The sequence below is a fragment of the Muscardinus avellanarius genome (genome assembly GCF_963383645.1).
Source record: "Muscardinus avellanarius genome assembly, chromosome: 3".
Lineage (NCBI taxonomy): Eukaryota > Metazoa > Chordata > Mammalia > Rodentia > Gliridae > Muscardinus > Muscardinus avellanarius.
In genome coordinates, this window is record NC_137788.1 from 100,297,458 (window position 1) to 100,323,922 (window position 26,465).

At 45.3% G+C, this 26,465-nt stretch overlaps 2 protein-coding genes across 2 annotated transcripts; both read right to left on the reverse strand.

Annotated features, from left to right (window-relative positions):
• LOC308260188 (transmembrane domain-containing protein TMIGD3-like) lies at window positions 1–26,465 on the reverse strand (the record flags this gene model as incomplete). The annotated part of the gene is made up of 8 exons (XM_080691501.1): window positions 1–117; window positions 2,306–2,386; window positions 5,550–5,611; window positions 6,004–6,104; window positions 8,305–8,371; window positions 9,887–10,234; window positions 13,148–13,254; window positions 26,116–26,465. The coding sequence occupies 8 exons, from the start codon at window positions 26,463–26,465 to the stop codon at window positions 1–3; spliced, it is 1,233 nt and encodes a 410-aa protein (XP_080547627.1).
• On the reverse strand, window positions 22,397–22,918 carry LOC308259688 (adenosine receptor A3-like; the record flags this gene model as incomplete). The annotated part of the gene is made up of 1 exon (XM_080690874.1): window positions 22,397–22,918. One exon carries the CDS (start codon window positions 22,916–22,918, stop codon window positions 22,397–22,399), a length of 522 nt encoding a protein of 173 aa, XP_080547000.1.

Here is a 26,465-nt window from a genome sequence, read left to right on the forward strand (position 1 = left end):
CTAAAAGGCGAAGTCAGCAATGCCAAAAAGCATGTGTTCTTTCTGATATGGAGCTGGATGTGAGGGAGAAGCCAGTGGAAGAGGGTTTGCTAAAGGAGGGGGCTCTCCCTGGATAATCTAGGCCGAAGAGAAAGACACATTTGGGGAAATGGTCCCATGAGGACACAGCATAAACAGACAAGCCACCCTAAGAGGGCAGCAGAGCCCCAGGAATGGTCTTCTCCAGTTGGCTGACCGTAAGAAGCACAAACAGGGAAGCCTCTCAGCTGTTCCCAAACTCTGACATCTAAAAATTCTGTCAGCCCTGCAGCCAGAAGCCACATAAGTGTTCCTGTTCAGAGCCTGCACCTTATAAGCATAACTGCAAAAAGCCAGGTATAGTGGCATATGCCTGTAATCTCAATATTTTGAGAGGCTGAGGTAGAGGGATTGCAGTTTCAAAGACAGGCTCAGCAACTTCAGACTCAGAATTTTTGTGAGATCCTGTTTCAAAATAAAAAAAAATAAAAAGGGCTAGAGGTGTAGCTCAGAGGTAGAATGTTCCTGGGTTCGCTCCCTAGAACCAAAGGAAATCAAATCAAGCCAAGCAAACAAATAAATAATCAAAAAGCATAGCTGCCGCAGCAGGAGTATATAATGTCCTATGGTGATCCACTTGTCCATGAAATTTCAAATTAATCACTCTTCCTTCTGTGTTCTTGAGGCTTCCTGTTTTCTGATGGTACTGGAAACCCAAGGTCAGTCTACCTCTGAGCTATACTCCCCCAACTATATTTTACTTTTTTTTTTTTTTTTTTTTGGTGGTACTGGGGTTCCTGGAAGCCCTTCTACCTCCAGGCTACACTCCCAGACCTATTTTATATTTTTGAAACAGGGTCTCCTAAGCCAGTGCGGCTGGCTTCGAACCTGCACGATCCTCCTGTCTCTGCCTCCCAAGTGCAGGGATTACAAGTGTGCGCCACCACGCCCGGCTTTATTTTACTTTTTATTTGGAAACAGCGTAAGTACCACTAAATAGCTGAGGCTGGCTTCAAAGTTGTGATTCTCCTGTCTCAGCCACCCATGCACTAGGTTTGCAGGCATGTTCCACCATGCTCAACTTTGTTTGTTTGTTTGTTTGTTTGTTGTTGCAGAACTGGGGATTTAACCCAGGGGCTTTCTCCCTCTGAGCTATATACCCAGACCTATTTTTCATTTTTCATTTTGAAACAAGGTCTAAGTTGCAGAGGGCCTCACTAGCTGAAACTGTCCACTAACCTGCAGTCCTCCTGTCTCAGCCTCCCAAGTACTGGGATTAGAAGCGTGTGCCCACCACACCCCGCTCCTGAACTCCCGTTTTTAATAGTGTATCCCTAGACAAGATTTTGCATTCTGTCTCCCTACCATGAGAAACTGGTGTGCGACAAGAGTTGCTGGAAGATAAAATGAGTAATTAAACAACTGACCATAGATTCAAAAGGTCTTTGTTAGGGGAGAGAAGAAAAAAGGTTCCTGAATCCTGGATCATGAAATTAAAAACAAACCTGTAGTGCTGGGCGTGGTGGCGCACGCTTGTAATCCCCGGGCTTGGGAGGCGGAGACAGGAGGATCAAGCAGGTTCGAAGCCAGCTGCACTGGCTTAAGAGACCCCGTTTCCAAATTAAAAAAAAAAAAAAAAATATATATATATATATATTAGGTGTGGGAGTGTAGCCTGGAGGTAGAAGGGTTTCCAGGAACCACCCCAGGACCACCAGAAATAAAACAAAAACAAAACAAACAAAAAAAAACCCTGTAAGCTTCTCAGGAGAGATCTCTCTCCAGACAGTGTGAGGATCAATCTTTCGAGGCATCTGAAGATGTCATCATCTGTCCTGGAGGACCTCTGTCTGCCATCTCACCTTATAAATCACATATCCTAACTCAGCCCGAACTGCATTGCTATTTGCAGAACTAGCTAGTGACTCTGTGCAGCTTCAGTACACGGTGAGGGACTGTTTGGGGTGGTGGAAAAAAATGATCATTTCTGATGTCATCTGAGCCTCTGGCGGGGGGGGAGGGGGAGGCCATATGGAAACATGCAGGTACCGCGCACACCCGCATCCCTTCCCGCCAGGCTGCTGAGGGGCTTGGCCTCCATCCCCGGAGGAGTTGGCGGAGGCTGGAGGAGCTGTGCTGCTGAAAGACTTTGCCTGAGTCTGGAGATCATCACGCAGGGCATGTGTAAAATCCCAACAGCAGCCAGTCTCCGTCCCAACTCTGCTCACACCAGGGGCCATCTGAGTATTCTTAGGACTCCGCACCCCATTAGAAGGAACCATGGCACCTCGAAGAAGGGGGTTCTGAAGAGGGCAGCTGAGACAGTGATGGGGGACCCTGGGAGCTCCCCAAAATAGTAGGAGGGGATCTGTATGGGGAGAGGAAATGCAGATATGCAGGTGAGAGCTTAGAGTATTGGTGATTCTCACACTAATGACAATTTAACCTCACTTGCCCCCAATGCTAATGCCTTAGTGTTTTTATTTTCTTTCTCTCTTCTTTCTTTCTTTCTTTCTTTCTTTCTTTCTTTCTTTCTTTCTTTCTTTCCTTCCTTCTCTCTTTCTTCTTTCCTTTCTTTCGACTGAGAAGTGAACCTAGGATCTTTCTACCGCTGAGCTACAGTCCCAGCCCTTTTTATTTTTTAAATTTTGAAGCAGGGTCTCGTCCAGGTGTGATGGCACAAACTTGTAATCTCAATACTTGGGAAACAGAGAAAGGAGGATCTTAGTTGTTCAAGGCCAGTCTTAGGAATTTAGTGAGGTGCTCAGTAAGACTTTGTTTTAAAAAAATTTTTTTTAAAGGGCTGAAAGTGTAGCTTAGTGTTAGAAAGCCCGTGGGTTCAATCTGCGGTACCAAAAACAAAACGAAACAAAAAATCCTAAAATAGGATCTCACTAAGTTGCTGAGAGCCTCGCTAAGTTGCTTGGGCTGGCCTCCAACCTGCGATCCTCCTGTCTCGGCCTCCCGGGTTCTAAGATTACAGGTGTGTCCTACCTATGCGTTGGTCATTGGTCTTGATTTGCATCTCCTTATTTGAATGACATGTCACCCATAGCCACTTGGTTTCTCATTGATCAGAAGGAGCACTGCTTCTGTCTGGTGACAGCTTCCTATAAAGGATGTGATTAATGGCCCAGAGTATTTTCACCAAAAGAATCTGATAACCACTGATTTAGTCTTTCTCCCTTCTTTTGGGAGATGGCATTTAACACCAATTCAGAAATGAGTTGGGATACTTTCCTATTTAAAGAATTTCTCAGCCAGGCGTGGTGGCGCATGCTTATAATCCCAGCATTCGGGAGGCTGACACCAAAGGATCGCAGTTTGCGGACAGCCTCAGCTACTTAGTGAGGCCCTCTGCAACTCAGTGAGACCCTGTTCCAAAATAAAAGAATAAAAAAATGGGCAGGGGGTGTAGCTTGAAGATCAAATGCCTCTGGGTTCCATCCCTAAACCGGCAAAAAAAAAAAGAATTTATCAGAAAAAAAAATACAGTAATAGCCTGGGAGAAATTAGTCATAGCCTGGAGTTCATTAAACACTGGTCAGAAAATTTATTGGGCAACAAATAAAAGTGGTCTTCTGCTCCCCTGGCCCAGGTTCTGCGCCTGTTCTTCACTCTGGCTAGTCAGATGTAGGAGAACTAAGGTCTGGAGATGTTCTGTGTTTGCAGCCTTGCTCGGGACGCCTACCATAGTTCTTCTCACTGTTGCCATTGTTACCTGGCTGCAGATGATTGCTGGTGAGGGTGCAGGGTCCTTCAGAGAGCCTGAGGGATCAGAATCGGGTGCCAGGATGTGGGCCAGTTGTCTTGGTGATCCTACTGTACCATCATCACTTTATTTACGAACCAAATAAAAGAAATCTTCAGTCACATCCATCAAATTTTAGCCATTTCCTTTGCAATCAGGACACGTGGGAGGGACTTCAACAAGTTGCCTACTTTGTTTAGAAATAGAAAAGGGAAATTAGGTTGAGATCTATTACCTACCCAAGAGTTCTGTAGCCAAGGTGGCAAACTCTCTCAGGGGGGCTTCATGGGGACTAGCTCCAAGTTTGTTTTCAGGGCTGAAATCAGATGTCCTTGCTGCAAAGCTCATTGTCCAGTTACTAGAAAAGCTTGGCACACGGAGCTTGCATCCTCCTCTCCCTAATTTTGGGGATAGGAATGCAACTGAACTTCTTCAGAACCCAAGAGCTTCAAAGCTAGAAGGGATCTTGGTTCAGGCCAACCACATTGCAACTGCGTGAGTTTGAGAAAGCAGGCCGTGACAAAACCAGGTTCTGTAACTCCTTACTCAAAATAAAAGCATTCTACTCCACTGGCTCATCTTCCGTGGCTCCATGTGTCTCTCCTTGGCTTACTCTAGTGAACAATTTTACATTTGTGTTTATGTGTGGTGGTTTGACTCCCTCACATTTTACATTATACGCTCCATGAAGACAGACACCGTTTATTTGGGTCATCTTTGTATTCCCAGAATCCAGCACGGCCCTTGTTTGTTGAGTGAATGAATGAATGAGTGAGTGAATAAGTGAATGAATACAAAATTCTAGGAAGTGTGGGAAGAGGGTTTTCAATTTTTATAGAAGAAAAGCAGTTCGGGGAAAGTAAAAAGTTGCTCATGGTCATGACTTTAAAAAGTAACAATTGCCGGGCGTGGGGGCGCACGCTTGTAATCCCCCACGCTTAGGAGGCTGAGACAGGAGGATCGCGCAGGTTCGAAGCCAGCCTCAGCTACTTAGTGAGGCTCTCAGCAACTTAGTGAGACCCTGTTTCCAAATAAAATGTAAAATGGGTCTGGGAGTATAGCCCAGATGTAGAAACTCCCTGTGTTCCACCTCCAGTACCACCCAAAAAAAAAAAAAAAAAAAAGGAACAATGGCTTTCAAAGAAGCATAGACCACAATTGTGTTGGAGGGAATGGTCTTAGCAGAACTTTGTCCACTGTCCTCTACCTCCAGTTCTCAAACCTCCCAGAGACCCAAAGGCCAGGGGTGTTCTGAGAGCCATTACTTTTCTTTCTGATGGCTCCTGCTTTGGCCAGGGGTCCAAAACATCACAAGGAAAGCATAAGTCTTTGCAGCCTTCATTTTGAATTTCAGCTTCTGGGTGTGGAGTGGATCCTTGTGATTCACTGTGATTTTAAGAAATGTTTCTTCCTTTCCCTGATATGTTTTTTTCCCCCCTACATCTCCATACCCAGAGGAGCTTGTGATCTATTTTACAACGATTTTCATAGTCTCTTCAGTGCCTAAGGTGTTTCTCAGCATAAAAAAAAAAAAAAACAACCTGTTGGCCAGAGGTATTTGTGTCTGACGTTATTTCTGCTCTGTGTATACTTCAGAGCTTAGTGGAACCACCACGTGGTGGCCCAGATGATTTCCAGACAGCGAAGACCAACTCTCATGTCTCTGAAGCTGCCCCAGTAAGAGAGTAAACAGTCACACATCCCTTCTCAATTTAGACCTAAAGATCAGGTCACTGTGCGGCACAGGATTCAGGAAGAAAGAATCAAAGAGGAAACTTACCAAGCGCGTGGGGATCGTAGAAGCAGCTTTGCTGTTTGGGGGGCTTCCAGCTAGGCCTTTACCTGTAACCACCCAAGGGTAAAGGAGACACAGAGCTAAGCGCCATGTCCTCGCCTCAAGAACAGGGCTGAGGTCTGTGGGACTGTCCTCTCCCACCTGCCCCTTCTCAAGGAGATCTCTCTAAGCCTGGTTACCCAGGAGTCCCAGTATCTCCTTCCTTTGACAGGAGTCTGGGCTCAGGAATCTCCATGCAAACACACGGGTTCAATCAAGGAGAAAGCTGGCCCTCCAGCCATGGGAACAACGTGCGGTGGTCTGAGGGCTTCCCTCCCCTGGCTGCACACACCTCTGGTTAACAAGGCTGTCGGTCCCACTGCCGTCTCTCCTGATGCCTCTGTCACCATGAAGCAGGTCTCTTTCCCGGAGCAGCCCTTCCCCACCAATGGCTACTTACCCCTTCTATTCCTTTGACTTCTCCTTCTCTTGAACAAATGACTGATTATAAAGATGATCCCCAAACTGGTGAGCAGCATGCAGATGATAAGAATGATCATCCTAGAAGGAATCAGGAATCGCAGCCAGCGTCACGCCCCTTGGAAGGAACCCTCTTTTGGTTCTCTGCTCCTGACTCCTGGTCTTGAGATCTGCACACCATCGTGCCCCACCCCATCACAGCAGCTCCTGGCACCTGTATTCTTTTAGAGTGGCCTTGTCCCTGAGCCTGTGCGCTTTGACCTACTGGGCTTCTGACCATGCTGGGCCAGTGAGTTGCTTCCTTACATATTAACTGGGGACTTGGAATAAGAGAATGCAGTCTCAGACTGTCCAGTCTCTTGAATGGGGGAGAAATACATTCAAAAGCTATAAATGAATACCTTCATCTATGGGAAAGAAAAAAAAAAAAGAAGGGGTGTGGGGGAGAGGAAGGAAGGAAGGAAAGGAAGGGGAAGGGAGGAGGGAAGAAGGGAGGAGGGAAGAAAGGAAGGGCCAATACAAAGAGAAAAAGAAGCAAAACCACATAAGAGTAGCAGATTAGAGATGGAGACCCAGTCCTGATGGCACCCCGGCAGTATCTGAGGAGCCACACCCTGCTGCTGCATTGGAGATACTGTTCTTTCTTTATGGTAAACGCTCGTTTTAGGAGCTACAGACTCTATTTTGCTGCTTGCAAACAAGAGCTCTAAACTACATTCGCGGTTTTTTTTTTAGCAACTTAACTTTATTTTTTTATTGGTGTGTTGTAGTTATACATTGTAGTGAGATTATAAAGTGCTACATTCATATATGCCATCCTTCTGTCTCAATTTCCCAAGTGCTGGAATTACAGGCATGGACATACACCTGACATAGTGATACCTTCTTATACAAACGTGACATTATTTGGTTTCTTTCCATCCTCGCAGTTCAAATAATATTCTGTTCATATATGAAGTCTCACTAGTATGTACAATGGGGGTGGGTATGAGGAGCAGGATGGGATTCTTAAAGAAACACACCAAGCCGGGTGTGGTGGTACACGCTTGTAATCCCAGCATTCAGGAGGCTGAGACTGGAGGATTGCGGTTCGCGGACAGCCTCAGCTACTTAGTGAGGCCCTCCGCAACTCAGTGAGACTCGGTTTCAAAATAAAGAATAAAAAATTGAGCTGGGGGTGTAGCTCGGAGGTTGAGTGCCCCTGGGTTCCATCCCCAGACACACACACACACACAAAAAGAAACACACCAAGTGCTATATTCATGGATATTTGTATTACTTTAAACCTCACTATGATGCATAATTTTAATACCCCAATAAAAGTATAAAAATCTGAAATGGATTCAAATAAAAAGAAATTAAGCCAGATGGGGCACAAACTGTCATCCCATATCTCACTACCATATCTGGTGGGGATAGGAGGAAGGAGCAGGCTGGGATATGGAGGGAAATACACCAAGTGATTTGTGCCTGATGAATGTATCAATTTCAATCTCACTATAATACATAATTGTAATGCACCAATAAAATTATTTTTAAAAGAATACTAGAAGCAGGGCATGGTGGCGCACGCTTGTAATCCCAGTACTTGGGAGGCTGAGACAGGAGGATTGTGGTTCGCAGACAGCCTCAACTATTTAGTGAGACCCTGTTTCAAAATAAAGAATACAAAATGGGGCTGGCTGAGTGTGTAGCTCGTTCATTCCCAGCACTACCAAAAAAAAAAAAAAACACCAAAACCATAGAGCCAGGCACAGTGGCACACACCTGTATTCCCAGTACTTGAGAAGCTGAGACAGGAGGATCACAGGTTCAAGGTCAAGGTCTTGAGACTCAGTGAGACCCTGTTTCAAAATAAAATATAATAAAAAGGGCTGGGGATGTAGCTCAATGATAGAATACCCCTGGGTTCAGTTTCCAGTACAAAACTAAATAAATAAATAAATAGGTACAATTCAAAGGTAGAACACCCCTCACTTCAATTCCCTCCACCACAAAAGAAAAACAAAACAAAATACACACCAAAAAAAAGAATACAATAGTGACAAATGCAGACCCATGTTCACAGCAGTACAGTTCACAATAGGCACTTATGGAATCAACCTAGATGCCCATCCGCAGATGATGGATAACTGCATTCTTTTGAAAGAAACCAAATAGTCACATTGAGGGTATCTGGTTCAGGTGGAGAAACAACATGTGACTGAAAAGTAGTAGCTGCCAATCCACCATCCATCCTACTCCACCCCCTCCTCACCGGACTCCGAAGACAAGCACTCACCGGAAGTGATCTGCCTTGTGGGTGACTTTGGAAGCTCTGCAGCTCCTGTTCTTGTTGCCTGAAAGGTCTGGATCAGAAAGGAGGTTGGGAGTGAGAAAGGTCCAGACGCAGGTCCTTCCTTTGCCTTCCAGCGGCATCTCTACCTGCCACGCTCTCCATCTCCAGAATGCCCTACCGACTTCCAGATAGAGCAGCGGGACCAAGCACAGATACACGCATGTGCCCTGCACGGGGAACAAGGCTAAGGCACAGGTAGGGACTGAAATCCAGGCCCCTATCTATGTGGCCAGTCCCATGCCCTGCCACTGGGCTTCGTGCACCTGAAGGAAGGGGTACCTTTGCCAGATTCACATGGAGATCCAATGTGGACTAGAAGTAGCCCACCGCTCGAGTCCCAGGTGTAGGACTCCTCGTATGTAAGGGAATACCAAGAGGCATCACGTGGCCAATCCCATGCCTAAGGAAGAGATCAGCAGGTAATAAAATTGCCATGCTGTTTCTCTGACAGCCACCAAAACTCAATGGGAGAAGTCCTACCATGGCCACCCACAGTGTTTACTCTGAAAAGACCTAGGAAGGGTCTTCTTCACTCAAACTGAAGGACATGCTTATCTTCTCTCATCCGGAGCCAAAAACTCAGAACAAGCTTTATGTTACCTAATGTCACACCCTTCCCTCTGTGTGATGCTTGCCATATCTAGCACCAGTTAGTCCATTGTGAGCAAAACCCTCTTTTCAGCACGGGGAGGGATGGGAAGGGGATTCCCATGGCTCCCCTTAGGTTTTCCTGGTCTGTTTTCCTACTGGCATTGTGGTCCAGATTGTGACAGAGAAAGACACTTTTTCTAGAAATGGAAACCACAAAAAGCCAGAGGAGAACAACAGGGAACAGCCAGCGCCTTCCTTACGTGCTCTCCTAAAAGACAGAGGCTTCCTGGTGCCAAAGGAAGTCTCCAGCATTCAGCGGAAGGGATTTGTGAGCAGTATGTGGAGAGCCCCTGTCTCGGCTCCAGCACAGAGACAGGCTCAGACTAACTCGGCCTGTGGACTCCAGCCCCATCCCCAGCCTCCTGGGGGTCTCCTCTGACAGACTGTAGACTGTGCTCCGGTCAAGTTATAGCAGGTATCAACTGGGTTAAGCACAATATTAGTCCATGTAGACTATTTAATTATTTAAGTTGACAGTTTCTAGGCACTTGGGTCACTTTTTGCAGCCCAAGCCACTCCTCAGAGAGCTGATCTTCAAGGCTCTGGACCTGCAAGGCTGATATTCTACAAAAACCTTGAAGCCTTTCCTAATCATCAACACAGAGATCTCACACCTGCAAGACCCCACCAGCCTCTTCCAGGTCCCGAGAACCAGATCTCTGTGAGGAACCGGTCATTCCTATGGTGCCATGGGACCTGGACACTCTCCTTTTCCCCATTCTCCCAGTTAATGGCCAGCACTACCAGCAACACACACCTTGGAGGGAGGGAGAGACCTGGGCACCCCCAAAAACCTAGGGGAGCCTCAGTTATTTCCCAGGCCTCTTCAAGTTTTTACACAACAAACACCCACCACCCTTGATAGCCCCTTTACCTCTCCCAGGCCAAAACTCACTGGCCAGGGTGTCTGTGTTGTCAGACACAATCAGCTCTGTAAAATCCATGTCATCCCTGGCAAAGTCCCGCTGGATGCCACACCAGTACCAGCCTGCATCTTCCTTGGTCAGGCAGGACATGGTGACAATGAGCTGGCTTCCTGTGTCCTTCAGGGCCACATGCTCAGTGCTGTTGGGGGTGAAAGCAATGATGTGGCAGTAGTCCCGGAAGTAGCCTCGGCACCAATATTTGATGTGGTCCTTATAGTAGGCATTGTAGTTGCAGGTGGCAGACGCTGTGCCCCGCACAAGGGTTTCCTTGACCTTTTTATCCACCTCCATGGCATCTGTGAAACACACACACACACACACACACACACACACACACACACACACACCATTATTCTTTCAAACACACTGCAACTCTTGCCCTCCTGAAAAATAATGAAAGAATTGAAGACTGAGCTGGGTGCAGTGGTTCACACCTCTAATCCTGTTACTTGGGAGGCTGAGATAGAAGGGTTGCCGGTTTGAAGCCAGAGCCTGAGTGTTATGGTTTGCTTTGTGTGCATATGTGTGTGTGTGTGTGTGTGTGTGTGTGTGTGTGTGTGTGGTACTAAGTATTGAACCCAGGGGTACTCTACCTCTGAGCCATACCCTAACTCTATTTTTTTCTTTATTTTTGAAATAGGAACTCACTAAGTTGCAGAGGGCCTCACTAAGTAGCTAAGGCTGGCCACAAACTCACAATGCTCCTGTCTCCGCCTCCCAATTACTGGGATTAGAGATGTCCACCACCACCACATTTGGCTTATGGTTTAGATTTAGAATATTTCCCAGACCTCATTTCATAGTTAAGGCAGCCATGTTGGAGGCAGTGCTTGATTGCTGAGGAGGGGTTCCTGGGAGTGTGGCCTTGGGGATAGTCCCTCCTTCTCTTGCTCTCTCTCCCTCTGGCCTCTTTGTTGTAAAAACAGAGTCCCTCTGCTTGTGCTTCCTCTGCTTCATCTTATCATTCCTTGAGCTCCACAGATTTCATCTGGCCTAACATGGACTGAAACCTCTGAAATCTCCAGAACTGTGAGCAAATAAAATTTTCTTTCTCTCAGTTGTGGTCAACAGGTATTTTGGGTCACAGCAGTGAGAATGCTGAGTGAAATACTGAACAACTCAGTGAGACCTTGTTTCAAAACAAAAAATAAAAAATAAAAATAAAAATAGGGGTGGAGGTATACTTCAGAGGTAGAATGGCCCTGAATTCAATCCCCAGTAACCACCCCCCCAAAAAAAATTGAAAGGTGTTTATGCCTGTTTGGGGCTGGAAATTGTTATAGGCTGAACTGTGTTCCCCTATAATTTATATGTTGAAGTCTTAGCCCCCAATACCTTAGAATGTGACCATATTTAGACATAAGGCTTTAAAAAAAAGGTAATTAAGCCAGGCATGGTAGTACATGCTTGTAATCCCAATACTTAGAAGGCTTAGACAGGAGGATTGCAGGTTCATGGCCAGCCTCAGCAACATAGGGAGACTTTCGGCAACCTAGCAAGACCCTGTTTCAAAACAAAAAATAAAAAAGGCTAGGGGTATAGCTCAGAGGTAGAATGTATCTGGATTCAATCCCCAGTCCCACAAAAATAAATAAATAAATAAATAAATAAATAAATAAATAAATAAACGAACATTGAGGTAATCCTTAATCCAATATGATTGCTGTCATTTTTAAATAAAAAAGATATTAAGGCACAGGCAAGACAAGCATGGTGGCACACTCCTGTAATTCCAGTACTTGGGAGGCTGAGATAGGAGGATCACAGGCTTGAAGCCAGCCTTGGCAACTTAGCAGGGACCTTAGCAATTTAGTGAAACCCTATTTCAAAACAAAATATAAAATAGGTCTGGGGGTTAAGCTCAGGGGTAGAACACTCCTGGGTTTAATCCTCAGTACCTCCCCCCTAGGGAAAAAAAACACACAGACTGTTAAACATGGTCAGAAGGATAACCACATAAGGTCACAGCAAGAGAGTAGCCCTCCGCAAGCCAAGAAGAAAGGCCTCCCAACCTGCAGCCACCTTGACCTTGGAATTCCAGCCTCCACGACTGTGAGGAAATAAACTTCTCTTGTTTAAGCTACCCACACTGTAGCATTTTGTTTTGACAGCTCTAGAAAACTAACATAGCAGCAGTAGTAAAATCTCTTTCCCTGGCCTAAGAGAGAGGGAGGTATGGGGACCTCTCTCCATTTTTTGGCAAGGATCCTGGAAGAGACCAAGGCTTACTGTCAGCAGATATTCTGACCCTGGCTGCTCACCTTACCTTGGAGGAAAAAGAAAGAAGAAGAAAGAAAGGAAGAAAGAAAGGGAAAGAAAGAGAGGGAAGGAAGAGAGAGAGAGAGAGAGAGAGAGAGAGAGAGAGAGAGAGAGAAGGAAGGAAGGAAAGAAAGAAAGAAAGAAAGAAAGAAAGAAAGAAAGAAAGAAAGAAAGAAAGAAAGAAAGAAAGGAAGGAAGGTTTGAAGGCTTCTGCTGGCTGCATGGGGCTGATAACAGAGAGACTCAAGTGCTGAGCTAATTTCCTCCATATGAGACCTGAATGAGCACTTCTCTCATGTCAGGATATTGCATAATGAGGAAGTTGTGCACACCATGTCCAGCCTCACCACGGCTGGGAAACCATCTGACCAAGGAGAAGAGATGGGGCGGCAGGGCCCAGCCCTCTCAGCCTTCTGGGTCTGTGCCTTGGGCATGGCTCATGGAGGTGGCGCCCTGCCGCAAAGCTGCCTTTTGTCCTGCTAGTGGTCCCACATAGAAAGCCATGTGCTCCCCCGACACAGGCACTGGTGCTGACCCAAAGAGAAGTGCAGCGGTCACCCCAAAGGAGGACTGCACAGGGGCACTCAGGAGCAGCACAAGCCCAGGCTCCTGAGTCCTGTCTTTGGAGTCAGGCATGGGCATGAAGAGGAGAGCAGTGTGCTCACGTATCTGCACAAACAACTTTGAGGGAAGAAAGGGGAATTTGGGTGAATCAAAAGAGAAAACACAGTGCCCTAATTTAGCCAAAGCTTCCAAGTCTCCACTCCCCCAACTCTCTTGTCAGAGGTAAGAACAAGAGTTAATGGTGGACAAGACCTATTTTTCATCTTCCAATTGATTAGATAGTTCCAGCTAATAATCAGAAATTCCAGGTGGGAAAGGAGGAGAACAGGCGAGGTCTCTGGGAAGGTTGGAGCTGGTGGGGAGAGCTGTTTCTTACCAGATCTTACCTGAAAAGAGAGCCAAGAAGAGCAGAATGAGGAGCCCCATGACTGGGGAGCAGTGAGCCTTCAACTGGAATGATAAGAAGAACCCAAGGATCTCAGGAATCCTGGATCTGTTTAAAGGGAACAGATATGATTGAGTTTAAGATGGTTTTATCCTATGCAGAGATCAGTGAAATGGGGGAATGACCAGTTATTCCAAACAGTACCATTATGGAGGGCTATGCAGGTTGTACACTGCACAGGGTATATCATCAGAGTGATGTCATTCGTGGATATAAACTTATGGGGCAACTGAGAAAAGTCTAGGCATCCCTACAGAGCCAGAGCGGCACTGGAGAGACCCCTCTCAGACAAGTGCACTCGGGCACACAGACACTGAACCTAGAAGAGGATCCGTGCACACATAATCACTGGTACACATCTGTATATGCACCTGTGACCTGTCCTGTCTCGCCAACGAGCCAGGCATCAACAGAGGCCGCTGCTCTGGTCCTCCACCACTCTCGGGACCCAGTTCCTATTGGGGACCCAGTTCCTATTGAGATGGGAAGAATCTGGGCAAAGAAATTTCTAACTGGCCTGACTCCTGAAGGGATGCTGCAGCTTCACCTGGGGAGTGGGAGACATGCCAGCTGTCAGCAGCACATGTGCCTGGGGGTGGCTGTTGAGGGTTCAGGCAGCAGTAGCCAGGGATGCTGCCTCCAGACTTCTTGAAAGCTTTTCTGGGTAGAGCCAGGGCAAATCAAGGAGATCCATCTATGCAGCAGCAGCTGGGCACCCTCTCCTGAACCCTAATGGAACTCATATGCTTCCACAACTACTTTTAAAAGTTTGATTTGTGTGTGTGTGTTTGGTGTTGAGAATTGAACCCAGGTCCACTCTATCTCTGAGATAAACCCCCAGACCTTTTATTTTTTATTTATTTATTTATTTATATATATATATATTTTTTTGGTGGTACTGGGGTTCCTGGAAGCCCTTCTATCTCCGGGCTACACTCCCAGACCTATTTTTACATTTTTATTTGGAACCAGGGTCTCCTAAGCCAGCGCGCGCGGCTGGCTTCGAACCCGCGCGATCCTCCTGTCTCTGCCTCCCAAGCGCGGGGATTACAAGCGTGTGCCACCACGCCCGGCTGACCTTTTAATTTTGAACCAGGTTCTCAGTAAGTTGCTGAGGCTGGTGGACTGGAACACGCGATCCTCCTGACTCTCTAGGGATAACGAGTATGCACAATTACACTCAGCTTAAAAGTTTGACTTCTTGAGCCACCTTAAACCCTTGAATTTAAGCTGATTGTTACTTATCCCACCCCAGTGCTAGTGCTTCCCATCAAGGACCAGGTGTGGATGTTTTTCTAGATCATACAATCGTTGAGAAATACAACGAAGCGGGAGGCTTCCGCTGAGTCACCCAACTCAGCGTTTGCCCACAGAAGTCTGCATCACGGTTGGGGTTTTACCTACATTAACTCATTTACTCCTGATCAGAAACCTCTGAATTTAAAAAATAAAAAGGAGGAGGAGGAGGAGGAGGAGAGGAAGAAAGGGAGGTAGGGAGGGAAGGAGGGAGAGAGAAAGAGAGGAAAGGGAATCTATAAAGTGAAAGGGACTTAAGAGACATATATTGAGTTAGGCATGGTGGCACACACCCATAATCTCAGTACTTGGGAGGCTGGGACAGGAGGATCACAGGTCTAAGGCAAGCCTCAGCAACTTAGAGAGACCCTGTTTCAAAATAAAAATATTTGGGGATGTGGCTCAGAGATAGGATGCCCTCAAATTTCAATCATAATGTCCTTATACCAAAATAAATAAATAAATGAAAGGAAAAGAAATGTATAAACTTCCATATATGCAACTTATCTATACCCTGACTGAAGCAAATAATTCAGAATATTCAAACAGTGACTACATAGTATATGCTGTCAAGAAATCATTTTGTGCTTGTATTAATGCATTTTAATTTCACTCTGGTGTATGATTACAATGTGCCAATAAAAGTTTATTTAAAAAGAAATAATTGTTAATTTTGTTTTAGAAGTGACTAATGGTATTGTCATAGTTGGCCTTTGAGATGGCTCTGGCGTATGCATCCTTACATAGTCCCCTCTGAAGCTGAATCTAGGCTGGCCTGTGTGGCAGAGGTGATGGTGTGTACCTTCAGGCGCTCAGTCACAAAAGGTAGGCAACTACCACCTTGTCTCTTGCATGGCACCCTCTTGTGGAAGGCAGCCATTAGGTCCTGAGGACTCAAGCAGGCTGTGGAGAGGCCCACCCAGAAAGGAGCAAAGTTGCCAACATGGACTTGCTAGACAGGTGAGGGCCACCTCGGGAGCACATCGTCCAGCCACAACCAAGCCTCCAGATGACCTCACGAGGGACCACGAGCATGGTCCACCCACCCAACATGCCCCTTGAATTCCTGATCCATGGACACCACAGAGATAATAAAGCATTAGTGTCAAAGAGCTCTGAGCTCTGAAATAATATCTTGCACAGCAATGGATAATTAATACGGGTATTGTATTAATCATCTTTTTTTTGGGGGGGTGCTGAAAATTAAACCCAGGGCATTCTACCTTTGAACTATACTCCCAGACTTTTTCTTAATAGTGTGCATGCACACAAACTATTGAGGATTGAACCCAGGGGCATTCTATCTCCAAAATATATGCCTATTCCTATTTTATTTTTATTTTGAAACAGGTTCTTGCTAGGCTGATGAGAGTCTCACTACTTGGTGTGGTTTTCATTGAACCTGTGATCCTTCTGTCTCAGCCTCCCAAATACAGGGATTACAGGAATGTGCCACCATGTCCGGTTTAACGATAATAATAATAATGTTGTTGTTGTTGTTGTTATTGTTATTATTTTTATTTTTTTTAATCAGGGTCTTGATAAATTGCTGAGTCTTGCCTCATACCTGCAATTCTCATGACACAGCCTCCCAAGTACTGGGATTATAGGCATGCACCACTGTGCCTGGCTTATGGTCTTATTTTTTATTAAAGCGGTCCTTGTCTCTGTCAATGCTGCATGCAAAACACCCTGCCTTGCTCAGAGATGAAATTCTGAACACAAAGAATATGCCGGCAGAAAAATGGATGCGTACAGATGGGTATCAGCAAAACACCCAATACATGAAAAAAGCACATTCTAAAGCACATTCTATGAGAGAGTCAGAATCACAGAGAATGACTGACGTACCCATCGGCATTTTGAGTATTGGTGTTACAGTTGCGTTGCTCCCTCTGCAGGGTAGAACTAATTTTCACTCTAGATATGTAAATAAGAAGGCAGTGGGTGCTAAAAATAATCCAAATAATACTTTTTTTTGTGGTACTGGGGATTGAACCCAGGGGGATTCTACCTCCGAACTACACCCCCAGCCCTACTTTTTTATTCTTTTATTTTGAAACAGGGTCTCACTAAGTTTTGGAGGCCTCACTAGGTAGCCGAGACTGGCCGAGAACCTGCAATCCTCCTGCCTCAGCCTCCCAAGTACTTGGATTACAAGCATGCTCCACCACGCCGGCTCTCAAATAATACTTTTTAAAACACATTTTGTAAATCCAAACCAAAATGTTTGCAGATGTAATCATTTGATGTCCGGAGTTTCAAGATAATCAGGGTAGGGCAAGTGGGTATGGGTCTAAATGAAGTAAGGCTCACCATACATTGATCACTGTTCAGGCAGGATAATAGACAAACAAGAGCTTGTTATTCTAGTCACTCCGCTTTGTAGGTTTGAAACTCTCCATAATAAAAAGTAAAAATCAAAACCAACTTTGACATGAGTAGTCTTCATCTTCATGTTACAAACGAGGAAATCTGAGCCTCAGAATCTCAAGCAACTGGCCCGCGTTCACACAGGTAGTACAGCCACTGTGATCCAATGCTCATCCTGGGGAGAGCAGGGGGACAGCAACAGCAACAACAACAACAACAACAAACTCTTTTCACTGCATTATTCTCACTTCCCCAATTGCAATAATACTGCAAAATTGTAGAGCGTTTTAGAGTTTACCAAGACTTTACGTACACCCTTGCCATCTGAGTGACTGAGGCAAGATGCAGCCCAAATTTTCTTATTCCTATTCCACGCAGCTATAGTATCTAAGGGCTGAACTGCTCTAGAAAAAAAGAATGGGCATTTGGTTCTAAGAAACTGAATACGCCTATAGACAATGGCCAAACTATATATAAAAGCAAATTCTGACTCACAACCTGTAGCAACCTTCTCAGGAAACCAACAGCTTATCTACAATAAACAGTAAACCATCCAACTCGGGCTTGTAGGAAGTCAGATTGTCATCACTACTGACAATCCAGAAAGCCAAACAATAACTCCTGTAACAATTATCCCCCAATTGCCAGGACTTGATTAATAAGTAGCAGCTTCCCCAAGTTTTGTCTCCACTTCCAACTTAGAAACAACTGGATAGGATGTGCCCTCAACTAGCCACATTAAAATGCCCCACTTCACCTAGCCGTGCCAACAGCCCCAATCAAAACATGTTTGAAATTCTCTCTCTCTCTCTCTCTCTCTCTCTCTCTCTCTCTCTCTCTCTCTCTCTCTCTCTTAAAAAAAAAAAAACACATAGAATTCGGACTCCCAACCCACAGCAACCTTCTGAGAGTGTGAAGAGCTGGGTGTGATGGTGCATGCCTGTAATACCAGTACTTGAGAGGCTGAGAAAGGAGGATCGAAGGTTTGAGGACAGCCTCAGCAACTTAGAGAGACCCCATGTCAAAATAAAATATAAAAAAGGCCAGGCGTGGTGGCGCACACTTATAATCCCAGCGTTTGGGAGGCTAAGACAAGAGGATCGCACAGGTTCAAAGCCAGCCTCGGCTACTTAGTGAGGCTCTCGGCAACTTAGTGAGACCCTGTATAAAATAGGTCTGGGGGTATAGCCTGGAGGTAGAAAAGCCCCTGGGTTCCACCCCCAGTACCAATAAATAAATAAATAAATAAATAAATAAATAAATAAAAGGGCTGGGGGTGTACCTCAGAAAATGCTCATGGCTTTAATCCCCAGTACCACAAAGAAAGAAGAAAGAAGGAAAGAAAGAAAATATGGAAGGAGGGAAGGAAGGAAGGAAGGAGAAAAAAGAAACAAGGGAGGGAGGAAAGAAGGAAGGAAGGAAGGAAGGAAGGAAGGAAGGAAGGAAGGCAAGAAAGAAGGATTGATTCAACTGGAGACCATGAAGCTGACCGAGCTCCGGCACCTCGAGTTCCCACATAGTCAAACTGAACTATGCTGAGATACACAATTGAATGATGCTGGAGCTTAACCAGTCAGAAATCACCAAAGCAACCTCCAAAGAGGGTCTTTCCACTTTAAGGGATGAAATATATATTTTTGTATTACTTCCATGAATATCTTAGAAAAGCTCTTCCCCACCCCACACCCCACACCTCTCAGAGTAGCATGGAACCACTTGCTGTCTAGTACTGCCCAATTTGAAAATTACTGAATGCTGAGATAAACTCCTTACAATTTCAATGAGCCTAGATTTATCCTTCAAAACCACTATAAGGCCTCCCCACTCCTCTGCCTGCCTGTGAGCCTCTGCCAAACGTGAGTAATCGTGGCCATCTCCCTTGCTGCAGCAAGCTCAGAATAAATATGCTTTGCTTGCTCTCTGGAGGTTGGTATTTGCCTGTTTCCACAGTTGTCTTAATAAAAAGGTAAATAGCCAGGTGCAGTGGCACATGCTGATAATCCCAGTGCTTGGAGGATAAAAGGTTTAAGGCCAGCCTCAGTGACTTAGATCCTGTTTCAAAATAAAAAACAAGAGTGGAGGTGAGCCGGGTATGGTGATGCACGCTTGTAATCCCAGAATTTGGGAGGCTGAGACTGGAAGATCGCGGTTCGCGGCCAGCCTCCGCTACTTAGTGAAGCCCTTTGCAACCCAGTGAGACCCTGTTCCAAAACAAAGAATAAAAAACAGGGCTGCGGGTGTAGCTCAGAGGTAAAATGCCCCTGGGTTCCATCCCCAGTACTGCATAAAATTTTAAAAAAAGAAAAAAATAGGAGTGGAGGTGTAGCTCAGAAGTAGACCGCCCCTGGATTTGATCCCAGGCACCGCAATCCACACAAAGGTAAATAAAACTATTTACTCAGCGTCCACTGTTGCTCCAGCTTCTGGAAGTGGAGGGAGAAGACCTCCATTTTGTCTGGGTGGTCCTTCTACCTGTGTTTTTAGAATAAAAGCCCATAGCTACTCTTTACTGTTTGTCTGAAGGGGGCCCTTGGGGAGATTCCCGGGACACTAATCTGCAAACCTGAAACCAGGGTGGATCTCCTTATTTCTAACCAAGCTCTTCACCAATCATTTTTGGTTCACCTTTTTGAGTTTACTCTACAAAAGGCAGTTTCACTCTAAGGGCTTCTTCTGGGATGGTGGAGCACTCTCTCTCAGGGGATTCCCAACTGACAAACAAAACAAAACTACAACTCCCTGCAGGCCATGGGGTCAATCAGAAAGAAAACTAAATGCCCCCACTTGAACTCAGCCCTGCTCTCTACTCTCAGCCCCTGGCAACCACCAGTTTGTTTTCTGTTCCTGTACTTTGCCCCTTCCAAGCAGTCCTATAAAGGAGTTATGTGGAGTGGAGCCTTCTGAGTCTAGGTTTTTCTCACAGCACAGTGCATTTGAGATTAGTCCATGTTTTTTTTATGTGTATCAGTGGTTTATTTTAAAATTGTGCAATAGTATTCCAACGTATAGATGATCACAGTTTGTTTATTCATTAGCTAAAGGGCATTTGGGATGGTCATTAATATCTCAGTGCAAATAAACAAAGAAACAAACAAAAGCAGTCCTGAAGCCCAAAAGCTATGATGGCTTGCCTAATGACACAAAAGACCCAGGATGTTCAACTATGCTGATTTGAAGGAAATGGCAAAGGAAGGGGGGAGTGCATTCAGTGTTGCCTCAGCAACTAGGTTAGAGTTTATAAATTAAGAGTCAGGGTGTAAAGATTACCAGGAAACAGAGCTCTACAGAACTTCCTCTCAGTCCTCCAACTGGGCAGAGGATGTGAAGCCCTAGAACAATCCAGGGCCTCTTCCTGGAGGTACATGTTGACTAAAACAAAAAATTAAATAAAGAGAAAAGCCTCAGATTCTAGATTCTTCCTGGGCTCACAAGAGGGGAAATAAGGACCATTTGATAAAATGAAATGCTAACAAGATAAATTTGGTTACTGGGCTCTGGTCTAGGATCAGGTTTAGAATAAACTTTCAGGAATAACTGAGAATTCATTTTATTTTACTTTCATCTTTGTTTTTTTTATTTTTGCGGTACCGGGGGTAGAACCCACAGGCAGTCTACCTCTGAGTGACACCCCAGACCGACATTATTATTATTATTATTATTATTATTATTATTATTATTATTTTATTTTTTTTTGGTGGTACTGGGGTTCCTGGAAGCCCTTCAACCTCCGAGCTACACTCCCAGACCTATTTTTATGTATATATATTTTAATTTGGAAACTGGGTCTCTTAAGCCAGCTTCGAACCTGTCTCCACCTCCCAAACGCAGGGATTACAAGCGTGTGCCACCATGTCCGGCTTTTATTCTTTATTTTGAAACAGGTTCTCACTGAGTTGCAAAAGGCCTCACTAAATAGCAGAGGCTGGCTGCGAACAGCGATCCTCCTGTCTCAGCCTCCCAAATGCTGGGATTACAAGCATGCGCCACTGTGCCCAGCTTTCATGTTTAGATATACTTAATTCTCCTTGTTTAATTGGAGTCTCCATCTTGCTGCATTTATCAAATTAATGTATTGTCTTAGGAGTGAGACACATAGCTAAAAATTCGGACAGGCCTCACCAGAGATGCCACCTGGAATGTCTGGAGCCATATTCGATGCTCCAGTGACATGAACCATACATACCCACCCTGTCCAATCTCCTGATTAATTAGAGATCAGTAGTAACATCTAGGGTAGGGTAAAACCCCCAACGGTCCTCCACTACATACACTGCAGTTTGAACCTATCTGGCTGGTAATTGTACATGAAGTGAGCTTGAGAACTTGGACTCTGAAGTTATAAGCCCCTCCTTCATGCCTGAGAATAGGTAGCAGGAAGCTTGGATTTTTCCATAAAGCAGGGCTGAGCCTAAATCTACTTGTTAATCATGCAAACTGTGGCCATATTACCTAACTTCCAGGTCACATCACTTTTTTCTTCTGTGAAACAAAGATAAAAGTGATTGTAGTACCCACAGTACAGATGGCCAGGACCAACAGTACACACAAAATACTCAGTGCATAGAAAGTGCTCAACAAACGCCGGGCGGGGTGGCGCACGCTTGTAATCCCCGCACTTGGGAGGCAGAGACAGGAGGATCGCGCAGGTTCGAAGCCAGCCGCGCTGGCTTAAGAGACCCTGTTTCCAAAAATAAAATAGGTCTGGGAGTGTAGCCTGGAGGTAGAAGGGCTTCCAGGAACCCCAGTACCACCAAAAAAAAAAAAAAAAAAAAAAAAAGAGAGAGAGAGAAAGTGCTCAACAAATAACTGTTCATTATCTCTCTTTGCCCTACCCCTGCTACTTCTATTAGAATGAAATGCTAAGGGGAGTGATTAAGACTCTTAACAATAGATGAATGATTCATAAAGTTGACAAATGCTCTTATTATCTGGGAATGAGGAGCAGGGTGCCCTAAGGCAAAAGGTCAGAAGGTGAGCATGGCAACTGGCTCCAGGTAGCAAGAAGACTGAAAGCCAGGAGCACCCAGCTGCGTCTTTAAGCCCCAAGTGATCCCAGCAAAGAGCTATATGACAATTAGCCACCATCTTTTATTTACTCAAATATATTCACAGGTGAATTCAGCAGTTTAAGTCCCCCTTCGACTCATTTCAGTCCTTCTGTTCCCATCCTCTCCTGGGAATCTTCAGGAACTGAGTCCCCATTGTGTACATGCCCAGCCCAATTGCAGCCTCTTGTCAATAAGTCAAAGAGATTTTCCTTCAGATTTTATGACTTCCTCTTCTGTTTGGGAAGTCGGAACACAGTCAATAATATCAACAATACATTTTCTTCAAGTCAGGCCTCCAGAAAATTGAATTAAAAGACCACGAAAAAAAAAATTGAGGCGCATGGAGAAGGCAGCAGTGGAGGAATAACTTCAGGGAACCAGCTGCATGTTCCCCACCCCAGTGAAGGAATCAAGGATGTCTGTTGGGGCCCAGGGAGAGAGGCCCATGATGTTTGTTGATGCTGATTGGATAACTACTCTGAAATCTGCTCAATGTTTGGGTCTAGGGAATCAGAGGGCCGGCAGACTATACAGGTTCTGAGAATCAAAAAGTAGGTCTCCTTGAATTTCTTTATTTTACAGGCATAGATTATGGGGTTCATCACGGAGTTAGCATGGGACAGCAGAATGCTCAGGAACATCACATAGTTTGGCACCTTGATGTTAAAGTAGATGATACAGTTGATGATGGACAAAGGCAGCCAGCACAATGTGAACAAGAAGAGAACTAGAAACAGGGACTTGGCTGTCTTGAACTCCCGTCCGTAAAACACACCTGTCTCTTTGGAGCCCGAAAGGTTCTGATTGAGTTTGTTCCGGATGACATAGAAGATGTCCAGATAAATGGCGCACATGATGATCAGGGGGATGAAGATCCAGGTGAAGAAGCTGAAGTAAACCATGTATTCCATGCTCATGACAGATTGGAAGTGGCATGCAAGCTTGGTGTCATTGCGGGGGGTCCCTGAGGTGGCTTTTTCATTCCAGCCAAACATGGGGGTCAGTCCCACCAGGAAGGACACTAGCCAGCACAGGCCCAGGGCCAGCCATATTCTTCTTTGAGTGGTGATCCTCCTGTATCTGTGCGGATGGAACAGAGCCAGTGAGTTCACAGCAGGAACTGCTAAAGATGGGGAAGGCTGGAGTTGGCAAAGGAGAGAGGGAAGTGGAGCATATACTCTCTCAATCCCCCGATCTTCTGTTAAGAGAGGAGAGCACTGATTGCCTAAGATGGTTCTGGCTAAACTCTAATGGGTAGAAAGGCAAGGTGAGCAATGATTTGAGAAAAGCCCAGAACTTTACTTTACTTCTCTGGGGACTTTTCTATAGAATTTTTTTTTTTTTTTTTTGTGTGTGTGTGTGTGTGTGTGTGTGTGTGTGTGTGTACTGAGGATTGAACCCAGGGGCATTCTACCTCCGAGTTACAACCCCAGCCCTATTTTTTATTTTTTATTTTAAAACAGGGTCTCACTAAGTTGCAGAGGGCCTCACTAAGTAGCTGACACTGACCACAAACCTGCGATCCTCCTGTCTCAGCCTCCCAAGTACTGGGATTACAGGCGTGCACCACCACACCCAGCTAGAACAACAGTCTTGAGTGGATGAGGAATATGTTGCCTAGAGTTAGGTACTTGCATGTCTCGCTCAGGGCCCCATTCCCAACCCAAGAGGTCTTCGATTCCTAGGATGTAAGATTTAAGTAAACCTCCTCGAATCACCTACCTGGTGAGAAATGCTCTCCTCAAAGTATGTTTGCCTGCTGTGCTCGGTATTGCTTTATTTAGCTATTGTGCAAATGCTCATGAATTGTACTATGCCTCTCTCGTACGTCCCCTCTTTCTTGTACCTGGCCCTGTTGTGTCTATTGGCATGAGCATCTATAGTTGGTGTTTGAGCTCTAAGAATCAGTGAAGTTGTGAAGGTCATGTGAAATGCTTCAGAGCCCTCAAAAGACTCATCCAATTTAGAATAGAACCACTTTATGGCCCAGCTATACCACTCCTTGCTATTCCAAAAGAATTAAAGTTAGAATACTCTAGTGTGATCCATGCATACCCATGTTTATTGCAGCACAATTCACTGTAGTCAAATTATGGAACCAACCTAGGTGTCCATTAACAGGAGGATAAAGAAAACATGGTGTATACACACAATGGAATTTTGCACAAAGAACAGAAATGTGTGATTTGCAGATAAATGGATGGAACCAGAGAACATTGTGCTAAGCAAGATTGGCCAGTCTCAGAAAGTCAAGGATTCTATGTTTTCTCTCACTTGTGGAAGAGAGGGGGAAATAGAAAACAAAAGGATTAACTGAAATGAGGAAGGAGAGAGGATAATGGAAGGGCCTGGGGGTAGTAAGGTGGGGAGGGGAAATGAGCCCTGAGGAAGGGAACGGTTCAGGTAATGTTATCTGCACACATGAAGGCATCAGTATCAATCTCACTAACATGTGTGGAGGAGGAGGAGGAGGAGGAGGAGGAGGAGGAGGAGGAGGAGGAGGAGGAGGAGGGGTAAGGGACGGGATGCAGAGGAAAGACACAGAGTCATGTGTGGGTGCGTGTTTGTATCACTTTGAGTCTCACTGTGATGTATAGTTATGTTGCACCAATAAAAGCTGATTGAAAAAGACTTATCCAGTGAGTTGCCATTTCTCCTTAAAACATTTTGACAACAACCTACACACCTTGCAATAAAACTAATATTGTTAAGTGCTATCTGCTCAGTAGATCGTATCTCAAATCTCACAACCAACTGGAGATATTTTATGATGAGCTCCATTTTATTTTTATTGACTGATTGATTATTGATTGATACTGGGATTGGATCCAGGGGCATTGTACCTCTGAATTAAATCCCCAACCCCTCTTTTCTTTATTTTGAAACAGGGTCTCACTAAGTTATTGAGGGTCTCACTAAGTTGCTGAGTCTGGCCTCGAATCTGTGATTCTCCTGTCTCAGTCTCCCAAGTGCTGGGATTACAGGTGTGCATTCTATTTTATTGACGGCAATGGTGAAAATAATAGTAATTGCAGCTATCACTTACTGGGCCTAGACTTAGTTCTAAATTTAACAAGGAAGATACAATTATTAACCCCATTTTATAGAGTTTAAAAAAAAAAGGAGACCCAGACAAGATAAGTGACATGTACAAGCTACTAGTAGTGCCATCAAAAGGAGACAAGTGTGGTTCAGAGCATCTTAACCACTAGGGTGCAGACAAAAACACTGCCGGAACCAGCCGGCAGAAGTACGGGTTCTGAAGAGAGGCGTGAGGATGAAGAATTTTTAATTCTAACGGGGGGGAGCCGCCAGCCTACTATCTCTACTGGTCGACCCCTGTTCGTGGGTCAGTATTTCCTATTGGTCGACGACTACGCCTGGGTCAGTATTCTCTATTGCGCCGATGCTCCTGGCCGACGCCTACTTCTGGGTCAATCTCATCTTTATTGCGCTGAGATGCAATAAAGCAGAGAAAGTAACTTCCCCCAAGGTCAGATTTTAGGATCTGGGATTTGCATTTGCTCTTGTTTACATCTTGTTTACATCGAAAGCTTCTTGTGCATTCTTTCTCCGGCTCTTTCCCCAAGAGGAGAGGGAGAGAAGACACGCAGGATCAGCACAGCTGAGGACCCCAGGGAAGTCGATTTCTCTGCTTGGCAGCTTGCTTCTCTTCACATGGTCACATGAAAGGTTGATACTACTTTAAACAAAGGGGAACGTTTGGGGGTAGGGAAAGCTTTCACATTACATGAGAAGAAGAAAAAATAGATATGCATTCTAAGACTCCCTTTCTCAACACTGGGGCAGTTACAGAATAGGAGCTATGTTAAAACACTAATCTGCATTTGCAAAGCATCACAACCATCTGTTTATCTCTTCTTATCTTATCCAGTAGAGGTTTCTATCACTTCTAAAACTAAAGATACACCATACCTTCATCATCTTTAGCTATCAGTGGGGAACTAAACGTATGCCCCTGGTCAATAGAGAAGGGATTAGCGCTTTCACGGAGGGTGTCCCTCCATTTCTCCTGAGTCTCAGCTCCTCATTGCTAAACCCCACACGGGCTCTATCGTGAAAAGGTATTTATTGTTCTCTTTGAATCTACTTCCACTGGAAAAGTCTGAGATGTGAACTTGGTATCCCCACTTCCCGGGCTTTGTGCCCCACCCCTCTTCCAGCGGGTTACCTGATGGTCAGCTTGACCCGCAGGTATCGGTCTACAGCAATGGCCAACAAGGACATGATGGAAGCATGGGTGAAGATCAGCAGCACGCAGGACAGGAAAAGGCAGCTGTAGAAGTACATTCGGATGCCCAGGCTGACCACAATGGCCAGAGGTATGACCAGCACTCCGACCGCAATGTCAGCCAGTGCCAGGGAGACGATGAAGTAGTAGGTGGTGGTCCGCAGACTGGGGTTCAGCTTGACCACCCAGATGACCAGCACGTTGCCCACAATGGCACAGAGCCCGATGAAAAGCTCCAGGGAGATGTAGATAATTCTGACCCATGACAGAGTAGCACTGTCATCAGACAT